This window comes from Amblyraja radiata, chromosome 14, assembly GCF_010909765.2.
Source record: "Amblyraja radiata isolate CabotCenter1 chromosome 14, sAmbRad1.1.pri, whole genome shotgun sequence".
Classification (NCBI taxonomy): Eukaryota; Metazoa; Chordata; class Chondrichthyes; order Rajiformes; family Rajidae; genus Amblyraja; species Amblyraja radiata.
The window spans coordinates 45,756,257-45,769,603 of NC_045969.1; the positions used below are offsets into that span (position 1 = coordinate 45,756,257).

The 13,347-nt window shown below is 35.9% G+C and overlaps 1 protein-coding gene across 1 annotated transcript in view; it reads right to left on the reverse strand.

The window, feature by feature from the left end:
- The window catches only part of cfap47 (cilia and flagella associated protein 47), a 433,070-nt gene that overhangs the window by 160,480 nt on the left and 259,243 nt on the right, over nt 1-13,347 (reverse strand). The window contains exon 50 of the mRNA XM_033032292.1: nt 5,666-5,763. Coding sequence (XP_032888183.1) covers nt 5,666-5,763 — 98 coding nt within the window. The remainder of the gene's footprint in view (nt 1-5,665; nt 5,764-13,347) is intronic.

The window sequence follows — 13,347 nt, forward strand, 5'->3', positions numbered from 1 at the left end:
CCTGTACAAAATTCACAAATCACTACCCAAATATTTGAGATATGGCATAAAATTTGCTCTTACAGAACTTACAGTATGTGTAAAAGTGAGTAAATATATCAACACAAAATTATTTTCAATTCACGTTTCTCAATACATTCTCAGATGCTGTGGCTTTGTGTTTGCGAAAATCATGATATACTGTAGGTCGTTTTCTAGAACACAACTCCACCCTGCACCCACACGGTGGGAGGTTACCAGTAAACTGAGAATATATGTCATACTGAGCTCACTTGAAGGTTCATATCAGTTTCATATAGAAAACAAATCTTTTTTTCTTATTTGAGAATCCAGCGGCCCTGATTCTTTCATTGCCATTGTTCATATGAATGCTCTTGTTCCAAAAAGAATTCTGCTCTTCTCTTACATATAAATTACTATCCTTAAAGATAGTACTATCCTTGAAGAAGAAATAAGACTAATTTCACAAGAAATTACTTAAATGATTAAGAAAAGAAGATGGAAGGTTTTGCTCCAAAAAATATATGTTCTTTCCTAAGTGCTAGGTTGATAGCAAGGGAAAAGAAGTTGTGTTTGAAAAGGTGATTAAATGCTAAATATGGCAATAATTTATTTCATATTTTAAGATGTAACATTGTTGCCATGTGAATGAAGGCTCTTGTCTTTGAACAAATATGGCCCATTTACAAAATTCCTCTTTTACCATCCATTACCCTGCTCTAGTTTCACCCGCAAACCTCGTTCTCTTCAGCTGAGTTCAAGTTGCTAACAGAGAGAGAGAGGAACAACACAAGGGAAGAAATATTAAGAACTGGTGAATAATTTGTGCAGTTTGGAAGTAGCCATAGCAAAACAACCCAAATTCTTGTCTCAAAAGAAAGTTACAAGACTAGTAGACAGCCAGTGAAAATGAAAATAAACTGAAGATGCTGAAAATTTGTGTAGAAAAATATAAAGGGCGGACAATTATAGCTGTGCACATCGCATCCATCAAAAATTTATCCATCAGAGTTTATATTTCAGGCCCACGATTCTTCGTCAAAACTGCGCAAGGGAAAAAACAAGGGAACGAACCTGCAATAGGGTGAGACCAATTGATTTAAAGTGACAGTCAGATTCTCATTATGCTGAGTAGTTACTAGGGAAATTACACACTGTAGGGCAGAACATTGGCACAATGGTAGAGTTGCTGCCTTACAGCACCAGAGACCCGGGTTTGATCCTGGGTTTTCTCTGGGTGCTCCGGTTTCATCCCACACTCCAAAGACACACAGGTTAATTGGTTTTGGTAAAATTATAAATTGTCCCTAATGTATGTTACTATACGGGCTGATCACTGGTAGGCGTGGACTCAGTGGGCCGAAGGGCCTGTTTCCCTACTGTATCTCTAAAGTCTAAAAAAGGATTCCATATGAACAGCAGTTGAAGCGGCACTTTAAAATTGAAGAGGTAGGCAAAAGCCTCTGTTGCTCGCAATCAATTGGAATCAAATAAAATTCAAATTCCTGGCCTCAAAGAAACAAGCATGACCCACAGTGAGAATTCACCCTTTTCTTGCGGAAGGCAGGGTTTCCTGGAATGTATATGGAAGCAATAAATTGGGATCAGTATAGGTTTCCTGTTTGCATTTAAAAACTTTTTTTGGCCTTTGGAAATATTCATATTGGACGAGATCCAGACAATAAACAAGAAAGAAAATCTTCCAGAATGTTTCCCTTTATAAATTCTGAACTTTATCATGGATTTGGGAGATGAGAAGATCGAAAAGAAAATCTGGTTGAAGATAATCTGGCTTGACATAGATCTCCAGCACAAATTTGTAAAGTCATTACTACAGTATGACATCATGGCGGATAAACAAAATCTCTGCAACATGGGTGACACAATAACACAGCAGTCGTGTTGCGGGGGAGGTGGGGGGTTGCGGGGGAGGGGGGGGGGTGTGCGGGTAACGGGGGTGTAGGGGAGGGGGGGGGGTGGGAGAGGGGTGTGGGAGGGGGACCAATCGGAACAAAACTTGGTGCGCTTGGAGCAGAGGAGAACGGTAAGGTGGCAAAAATAGCGATATAGGGTACCTCTTTTGTGCAAATTTAAAAACAACGCAAACCGGAAGAGGACAAGATGAGAGTTTTAGTATAGATAGAGTTTAGATAGAAGATGAATAAAAATTACAATTTCTTCTTTTTATGACTGTTTAACATTACGACTACATTGTAAGAATGTCCTTACTGGTTGCAATCACATTGAACATTCGCAATGGAGAACCATCAGCTCGCAATATTGTACAGGTCAGTATGCCTCCCAACCCCTTTGTTAGCACCTTGCAAGTCAAATGCCTAACTTCCCATTCGAACACCAAACAAAAGGCAGAACTCAGACATGCTGAGCTGAAGGAACGGATGCACTTCAGATCCAACTCATCACCTTGGTATGGAGGCACCAAACAGAATTGAAAGATGCAGAGAAATGCTATTTCTTCTAATTAATATTAATGTTGTAAATTAATTTGTATTCGTTTAATGCTTTCCAGGAATTATTTGCAGTTATTTAATATGTTTTTTAATTCATTTTAACTATTTTGATATGTTCCTGAACATCATTGACATTAGGAAACAGTTCGGAATATCCCTGGCAGCACAAAATTGCAAAACTCCATCAGGTCAATGAAACAACAAAGCGTCACAATCTGGTTCAATTCTAAACAGGCAGTTTCAGCTGGCTCTGGTGTGACAGACCAGAGAGTCTACCACGTTTTCATGAACACACAATATAATGCTTAAAATGAGTAAAAATCCTCATAATTTACAGATATATTAAGATACTAAATTGTAAATCACCAAAAATGACTGTGTAATTTGCATAACTAAGCTATTATCTTTGCAAAAATGACATTTGAAACTTCGCATTCAATGAATTTTATGATGTTGTTCCAACTGCATATCAAATTTAGCATAATAATGAGAAATTAATGGCGGAACTTTAAAAATTTGATCATTGTTAATTATTGCCATCAGCTTCACTTGCCAAGAAAGTGCATATATTTTGTGGAATCCAATACATTTAAAGGAAGTGCAAAGGAAGTAAACCCTTGAATTTGTAATATTTTTGTCTTATTTTCTGTCGCTTTGCTCTTGTTCTCGTTCCTTATTTTTCTCTCTGGGCTATTTTAGCAACCAATTCTTTCCTAATCTAATTAACATTGAAACAAGCTTCCAAAATAGAATCCTCACCTATTCCCTTATCATTCCTTAAATTTTCTTGCTTATGTAAGAATGTTCATCTTCTTGTTTTTTAAAGTGCCAAATGATTTAATACTTTTCTGCTATTCACCTTGCGGGTAATTAATGCATACATACGTTTCATTAAGACGCATTAAAGGGGCTGTCCCACTGTGGCGACCTAATTGGCGAGTTTAGAAGAGTTTAGGAGAGTTTGAAAAAATGTCATGTTGAAGACCTCCTTCGACTATGTTGAAGACTAGCCTCGACTAGCTTCGACTAACTTCGGGAAAATTGGACACCGAATAGTGGAGAGTGAAGATGACCTCCTTCGATCTCCTACGACCTCCCTTCGACTATGTTGAAGACTATCTACGACTACTTTCGACTACCTTCGACTACCCTCGATTACCTACGAATAACATGCCAACCTTCTATGACCTACTTCGACTAAACCTACGAGTAAAAAAAGTAATGATTTTTTCCATGGCGACCTTTTTTTACTCGCGGGTATTTTTCAACACGTTGAAAAAAATGCCGCAACCTAGCTGAGGCCTCTAGTACGCGGGGACTACTCTTGAGCATGAAGGAGAGTTACAAAGACCTCCTGGGACCTCGTGTCGACCATGCTGTGAGTATGAGTCGAGAGCAAACTCGCCAGAACACGCGGATTAGGTCGCCGCAGTGGGACACCCCCTTAAGACACATAAGATCAGCCGTGCTGGCTCAAAGGGCCGAATGGCCTACTCCTGCACCTATTGTCTATTGCCTATTACTGAACTTAAAACACCAGGAAATACTAGCCAATATCTCCCAAAGTATGAGAACACTGTGCACCCATATTATATGTTGCTCAAAGTTTTCTCCTAAAGACCAAGGAAATCTACAATATTTTGAAGCTAATTTCCGCAGAACCTTTAGTTTAGAGACACAGCGTGGAAGTCCATGCTGCCCAATGGTCACCTGATTTTATGTTATCCTAATTTCGAATCCTACACGCTAGTTACAATTTACAGAGGCCAATTAACTTACAATCCTACACGTCTTTGGAATGTAAGGAGAAACCAGAGCACCCAGAGAAAGCCCATGCAGTCACAGGGTCATCCAGTTCCCATTTCCTTTAATCTTGTATTTATTTATGCACTCACACTCTTAGACCCCAGGTAGCCATCTTGCCAAAGGTTTGCTCATTTCATTCTGCGAGCACTGGACACAAAACAGGAAATTAACCCAAGGCAAAAATAAAAATTGACAACCAAAACAATACTTTAAATAATGTAATCAGAAAAAACAATGTATTTCAAATTTTAAAAGTAGTAAATGTTAGAATGCAACCTTCTGCACATCATCGAGTCACTAACAATGACTTGGATTTGCATACATTCGCGTGAAATTATTTCACATCTGCCGCATCAAAAACCAACTAGAGATGCTGCCTGTTCTGCTGAGTTACTCCAGCACATTGTGTCTACCTTTGATTTAAACCAGCATCTGCTGTTCTTTCCTACACTGAAATAAATTGTTTTTTTCTCCCAATTGATACTTTAGATAACTCATATTTTCAGTGTCAACCATTCTGCATCATACTATTGTTTGAATAGACTAAGTTAAATAAAGTTAATTGATTTGCTTTCCCACATACATGAAGCAGTTTGGTTTTATAAACAGTTCAAAAAGTTTCTATTTTTTTTGTACCAGCCTACAAATACCCAGAATCAGTTGCAAAGTGTTTAAATTCTCATTCTCTGAATTCCTCACTCATTCATTATCAGAGACTGACATGGGTAGAAAGCATGATATCCACAAACTGTTTACATAAATATCAGCTATAAAAATACACAATCAAATTACAATTAATACAAGTCTCCCATAATGTTTTTAATGTATAGAGATCTTGTTCACCAGTATTCACCAAAGCAGGAACCAAAAGTTGCAGTGCAGAAATAAATAAAACTGGTATACCATTGCATTTTAATATGCTGTAAAGACATAAAGGCAAGAATACATTTGAGGGCATAATTAGATATAAGTATAACAAATTTAAGCATAATAAGTACAGAGGGAATAAACATTTGAACTTTGTTAAACGAAGTGATTATCCCACAGATAGGTGTGACCCCATTGATTTCAATAGAAATTGTACAGCTGCAGGGAAGAAAACACAGAAGAAGCTAAATCCTTTTTCAACATTATTTTATCTTGGTTAAGTGCAATGTTTTGAACTATTTAATATGATTTTCTATATAATTTTAGTTTAGTTTAATGATACTATTTATTTAATATGATTACTTGATTTGAAGTGCTTCACCATATAGATTAATCTGATTGGAATTGACTAAATATTTTGGTTTGGACCCATCAGAATTCGATTCTAACAACATTCATATCCCATTTTTGTGCATTTCACATATGATTGAAGGTGATTTTGTACAACATGTTTCACTGACCTGTACAGCACAAGTTACACCAAAGGACTGCTCAGGTGGACCTGGGACCGAATGAATCTCCAAGTAAAACCAGATTCTGTATATTTTGTTATTCTTTGCTGTCATTGAAAGAATAAAAACAGGTGTTTTCACAAACAATATTTGAACAGCATCAACATTATATCTCCTTAACAAATTTGAAGCAAGCACCAAAAGATTACATACATAACTTTGGAAATCTAAAACCAAAAAGATATTATCTTTAAAGAATGTATGTATTTTGTGTATGATATAAAGATTAAATGTAACTCAAAATAATTGGCACAATGGAAATTTTCCATTCAATGTGAGGGTTTGTGGTTGTAATAAGCTGGTTAACTGGAACAGAAAACACATTGTGGTGCAATGTGACTTAATGACCCAAATCTGCCAGTAAATGGAAGCAAGCCCATGATTTCTGCTCATTGACTCTCAAATACATAGGTTGCAAACTTAGTAGCCAATTCAGACCCAACATCATTCATTCTGACGCTAGCCTCCACCTGGATGTCTTGCTGAGATTCATCTACAATTATGTTGGGAATTGCCTTTCAAATCCTGACCTTATCTGAACCCATTGATTTCAATAGGAATTGCAACTCTGTGGAGAAGTAAGCAAAAGGTACATTCCTTTTTTTAAATTACGCAGGTTAGTGTTTATAAAGACTTATAGCCCTGTCCCACGGTACGAGTTCATTCCAAGAGCTCTCCCGAGTTTGCCCTGATTCGAACTCGGAGATTTACGGTTATGGCCACTCGTCGTTATTCGAGGCTCTCGTGGACATTTTTCAACACGTTGAAAAATCTTCACGAGTCTTCCTGTGCTTACCTGCCGTTAGCGAGTCTTCCTGAGTACCTGCCGTTAGCGTTACGAGCCGCTAAGTGACGTCCCCGAGCTCTGACGTACCCGCTACGTTCATTCTCCGTGCTTACCACGAGTTTGATTTTTTTTTAAACTCGGGAGAGCTCTTGGAATGAACTCGTACCGTGGCACAGGGCTTTTACTAGAATGTTTTGATGTTTTAGAAAAATGTGTTTTGTTTAAAATATAGTTTTTACAACATACTTTGTCAAAGTTTGGAGTGAAAGTTTGGCAACTGTCAAAAATATCAGGCCATTCAAGGACAGGTATTGTTGGCAAAGTTAAGGGCCTGTCCCACTTTCCCAAGTCCTCTGCCGAGTTGAAAGGACCTTAAAAAAAACAAGATTTTTGTGAACTACGAACTCCTCCTCCCGACTATCTTTTTACTCGTGGACTTTATTGTCATGCTGGAGAAAATGTCCCGACTTACCTGATGCCCCGAGTACCTACGGCTGGCATAACGAGCCGCTACGATATATCTACGGACTCCTACCAACTCGCTACGGACATTCTCCGAGTTTGAATCAAGGGGAAAACTCGGGAGAATTTGTGAGTAACTCGGGAAAGTGGGACAGGCCCTTTAGAGTTTTAGCCTGGTTGATACAGTGTTGCACTTGAGAAGATATGGTGGGTGGGGGGGGGGTCTTGTTCTCTCATTATTGCATTGTATGTGCTGATGGTCAGATTAGAATTGTCATTCTTTAAATCGATTGGATACACTGGGAAATTTTGTCAGGTAAATTAGGTCTTCAGCACCAAAACTATTGGGATTCCTTGTTTTTGAAATGTTGAATGCTTTCAGCTATTTATTGATGAGAAATGTAGTCAATCAAACTAAAAATTTGCATTTGCTGAACTAGGGACCTCAGGGTAAGATCTTGACCCAGGCGTAAAGCTGAAAAAATTGTGAATGTTTTAGCCTTTAGTGTTTGCACACAGACATTGCCAGAATTTATATTTGCAACATTCATGAAGCCTTCTCATCCTAGTCATTGATTCATTACTAGATATGGCAGGACTGCAGATATTGATAGATCTATTCAATGTGGATGTGCAGTCAGAGAAAGAAACAAGGGGATTATAGCTAGTTAATGTAATATAAAATATAGGGAATATAGTAGAATCTAAAAGTAAAGATGGCGCGACTGAACATCTAGAATTATTTTATTTAATCAGAGAGAGCTAACATGGGAATATAATGGTCTGATTAACCTACTTCAGTTTTTTTTAATGTAGTGGATTGGGGAATACCTACACAAACTTCCTTAAAACATCTGACAAAGTCTCTCAGAAGAGACAATTAGATAAAGCTGGTGCATGGAATTCAAGGCAAATATTTGACTTCGTTATCACTTGAGTGGCAGGCGGTGAGACTACATTTCATGAGAAGGTACTCAAATTGACAGGATGTGTCTTGTGATTTACTACAAGATTCACTGTTGCGGCCTCGCCTATTCACTGTTAATATATGAAAGAAGATGGGATTATAAAATCAACTCATCCAACTTTAAAGATGATAGAAAAAAAGGCAGAAGAGTAAAGAACCATTGAATTACAATTATAAGGATTGATTTACTGAATGGACAAATGGCAAATAAATTTCATAGTAGGATAAAAATGTATCCAATACTTTTTAACTAGCCGACAATGCAAAAATGTTTTTGCTGTAAAGCTAGAAAATGGATATTGAGAATGGGATTGGACCAGGGTGCATGGGTGGAAGTGGGGAGAATCCATTAAACAGATTACTAAATCTCATGAACAAGTGCATACAAATTGGAATGTCATCCTTATTGTATATTAGGGATTGTAATATGAAAATGTAGAAATAATGCTAACACTATGTAAAGCCCTGATTTGATCATACTTGGATTACTGTGCGCCACAGTCCTGTGAAAATCCAATGCATATTCCAGATTTCAATGTCATTAATTTCTTCACTATCATTATCTGTTAGGTTCCTTGCACTATACACACATATTATTTTCCTCCACTGCAAATGCTATTGCAAAGTATTTTTTTAACATATTCACCAATTTTCTTATTTTCTGTTACAAATCCCCAGTTTTGTTTTCAGGGAAGACCTGTTGCTACCAAAAGGCCATTGAATTCCTAAAACCTTTGTAAGACCTTTTATATTAATAATGATGTAATTTGCAAGTTTTCTTTTCATATTCACTTATAGTTGTACAATCTGTTGTGCTGTCACCATTTGCTATACTCTGTGCAAGTATTTGGCAATATCTGTTCTCTTTTTCTCAAGTCTATGTTGTCCCAAACCTCTTTACATGGTAGTTGTTATTGGCAATTTTTATTTTTATTCTTCGGGCTAGATCCCCTCTGCACCACATTCATTATTTTTTGCACATTTATCGCCAATCAGCCTTTTAACCCATTAACTATTTTGCCCAGTTGACAGTGAACATGTCTTATCAGGTATGCCTTAGCCAAATGCAGAATCACAGGTTATTGTTTCACATATCATCTTCCATGTTATGATTTAGATCAGATTACGATTTAGTCATCGGATAATGGTCCATGTATTAATTATTGCCAAACATAATAAGCCCATCACTCTTATTGCTTCATGAGCATGTTGAGCAAATGAAAGTTACCAGCTTTCTAACAAGGTCTGTATGAGATTGGGAAGGGGATTTAAAATAGGTAACTACCGGGAGGTCCAGCAACACTAAATGGATAAAGCACAAGTATTTGGCGAAATGGTTGTCTGGTCTACGCTTGGTCTCATCGTTGTAAGAGAGGTCGCATCAGGAAAACGGAATGCAGTAGATTAGGTTAGAGGAGGTGCATTAGAAAGAAGACAAAAGGATATCAGATAAAGAGAGAGGAGCAAAATATAAAGCCCAAGAGAAGGATATAGGTTGAAGGGGACAGTGGGGTTAGGGAGATAAGGAAAGAAGAAGGGAAATATACTGCCCTGTTTCCGACACCTGCTTGCCTATTCCTATGCGTAATGGCAAATTTCCGACTCTTCCAGTGTCCTCTTTTCCGTTGTCATTACTACACAGGTAAGTAGGAATGATCTTTCGCAGACCAAATAGAACATATCTTCCAGTCGTCATTTCCAGTTTAATTGGTTGTTTATTTAAGTAGTTGCATAAACAAAGAGATGAACGTGCCAGGTTTTCCTTATTCTGCATCCGTTGTAGCTGGCTGTTCTCCCCGGTCTAGTGAGAACGGTATGCTCTCCCTCCCTGTATCTGTCACTTCCTGTCCCCTATGCCCATATATATACGCTACTCTGTGTATCCAAAGACCACCCCAAGTGTCCAAAATAACATGGCAAGATATATCTAGACAAAATAATATAATATGCCAACAGTAGCTAGCCTAAACATAAATGGCTCCTACACACCGGCCCCTAATTGTTCTACGTATATTTTTTTTTTTTTTTTTGTTTTTTTTTTTTTTGTTTATTTTATTAGAAGTTAATACAATACAAAACAATACAGTGGCACCTAATTTTAGGTGCCAACTATGTCATACCGTAATCCATTCTATGTACAACCTCTAGTTTTATGTTATGAGTAGGCAAGACAAGAAAAAGAAAACAATAGAAAGGGGAAAGAGTGGAAAAATAGATGGTAGAGAGTAGAAAAATGTGAAGTGTGGATATAAAAAATAAAAATAAAAAAATAAAATAAAAAAGAAAAGGTGGAAAGTAGAAATAGAAGAAAAGGCCCCTTAAAAGAGAATTTTTCAAATCTATATTCGGAGATGTAGATCTATCCACGTCATGAACTGAAATCAGCAATCCTTATGGTACCGCTGCATCACATGATTCCAAAAAGTCGATGAAAGGAGACCAACTCCTTAAGAATTGGTCATATTTATCTATTAGTCGGAGTCTCATTTCTTCAAGGCGTGCTATGTCCATCATATTCCTAATCCACATTTTAACAGTTGGTATGGTTGTATTTTTCCAAAATTTAAGTATCAATTTCTTTCCAATTATTAACCCATAATTAAAAAAAACATTTTGGTCTTTATTTAAATTGGTATCTTCTCCTATTATTCCAAATATAATCCATTCCATTTTGGGTTCTATTCTTGACTTGAAGAGCTTTGTAAATATATCAAATATATTACTCCAAAATTTATTCAACTTTGTACATCCTACAAATGAATGTGTTAAATTAGCGTTTTGAAACAAACATTTATCGCATCTGGGAGAGACGTTTGGATAAAATTTATTCAACCTCGTTTTTGAATAATATAGTCTATGTAATAATTTGAATTGAATTAAATTATGTCTTGTATTAATAGAACAGTTATGTGTATTCATCAAATACTTTTCCCATCTATCCTTCGAGATCTTTATCATTAGCTCATGTTCCCAATCTTCTCTTAGTGCTTCTGTTGAGGATGATTCTCTATCTAATATATTATTATAAAAGTATGAAATTAATTTTTGTGAATCAGCCTTAATATTCATTGCTTCTTCTAAAGGGTCTAAAAAATATAGTTTGAAATCTATGTATATATTTCTTCATAAAGTCACATACCTGTATATATTTAAAATATTGATTATCCTTCAATTTAAATTTAAATTTTAATTGTTGAAATGATAACAGTTTACCCAATTCATACATATCCCCTACTTTCCTAATCCCCAGTCTATCCCATTGTTGATATGTGTTGTCGATGAGAGAAGGTTTGAATGCGGGGTTGTTCAATAGTGGGGTTAGTACTGATAAATTATTTAATTTCAAGGATACTTTTATTTGTTTCCAAATTCTTATTATATTGTGAATAATTGGGTTCTTCTTGTATATTATACTATTCAATTTTATCGGTGAGAGCAGGATCGTTCCTATATCGTGCGGATAGCACTCCTCTTTCTCCATTCTTATCCACTCCAACTGCTGAGTGGAACTATCCAGCCAGTACATTATGTTCTTAATATGCACTGCCCAGTAGTAATACATAAAGTTAGGTAATGATAAACCCCCAACTTCTTTAGATTTGCACAAATGCTTTCGTTGAATTCTATGTGTTCTGTAATCCCATATAAAATTAGTAACAGTGGAATCTAGTTTTTTGAAAAAATATTTTGGAATATATATTGGGATCGCTTGAAACAAATATATTAATTGTGGTAAGAAAGTCATTTTTATAGCGTTGATTCTACCTATCAATGAGAGCGGAAGTGTTTTCCAAAATTTAATCATATCATTCAGTTTATTTAATAGTGGTATAAAATTGGCACTAAATAATGATTTGTGTCTTCTTGTAATTTGAATACCCAGATACTTGAATTTTTCTGTTGCAATTTTGAAGGGGAATTTTAGTAAGTGTCTCGAATCCTGTGGTTTTAAAGACATAATTTCGCTTTTATCCCAATTTATTCTATATCCTGAAAAAGAGCCGAATTCCTCAATTAGTGTTAATAAGGTGGGTATACTCATTTGTGTATTAGTAATATATAAAAGAATATCATCAGCATATAGTGAAATTTTATTCTTTGAATCCTTAGTGTTATATCCGTGAATATTCGGGTGATTTCTAATCCTTTCGGCCAACGGTTCTATCATAAGGGCAAATAGCAATGGTGATAAGGCACACCCTTGCCTATTACCCCTTGATAAGTAAAATTTTGGAGATAGCGTATTGTTAGTTAATATTCTTGCCGTAGGTCTATCGTAAAGTAGTTTAACCCATCTAATAAAATTCTCTCCCATATTGAATTTTTGGAGTACCTTGTATAAATACTGCCATTCTACTTGATCAAATGCCTTCTCTGCATCCAGCGTGATAACTGAAATATCTTCATTGTCCTCATTATGAGAGTACATTATATTGAAAAGCCTTCTCAAATTATTAAATGATTGTCTTTTGGGTATAAATCCCGTTTGATCCGTATTTATTAAATTGTTAATATAAATATTTAACCTTCTAGCTAGAATCTTTGCTAAAATTTTCTGATCCGTATTTAGTAGTGAAATAGCTCTATAAGAACCCGGTTCATCTAAATCTTTATCTTTTTTTGGTATAAGTGTTATTGTTGCTTCTGCTAGGGTTTCTGGTAGTTTATTTTCGGTATAAGCCTGCGTGTATAAATTGAATAATCTTGGTATAATTGACTCCTGAAATCTTTTATAAAATTCATTACTAAAACCGTCTGGTCCTGGGGTCTTCCCATTTTTCAGTGAGTTTATTATTTGTTTTATTTCTTCACTAGTAATCCGTGCTCCTAATTGCTCTTGTTCTAAACTATACAATTTTGGGAGCTTGCAATTATCTAAAAAATTTGTAATTTTACTTACATCTGTATTTATTTTAGATGTATATAAATTGTGATAAAATTGGGCAAACCTCTTGTTAATATCCTTAGGCAGTGTTAAAAACTCACCCTTATCCGATTTAATTTTAGTAATAGTTTTTCCTTTTCTCGTTGCTTCAGTTGCCTCGCAAGTAGTTTATGTGGCTTATCCCCAAATTCGAAGTGTGCTTGTTTTGTAATTTGGAATAATTTTATTACTCTAGCCGATAGTATTCTATTGACTTTATATTTCAATAAAGTTATCTTATTATGTTTATTTATGGTTGGGTCAGTTGCATTGTCCAGTTCTAGTAGTTTTATTTTCTGTTCTATCCGCTGAAGTTCTCTTTTATTTTCCTTATTTTGAAAACTTTGGTAAGAAATTATGACGCCGCGAATATATGCCTTAAAGGTTTCCCATAATAGCGGTGCAGAAATACCTGGCGTGTCATTTATTTCGAAAAAAAGTTTTATTTGTTCTTTTATATACTCATAACCCTGCGGGTTATTTAATATATG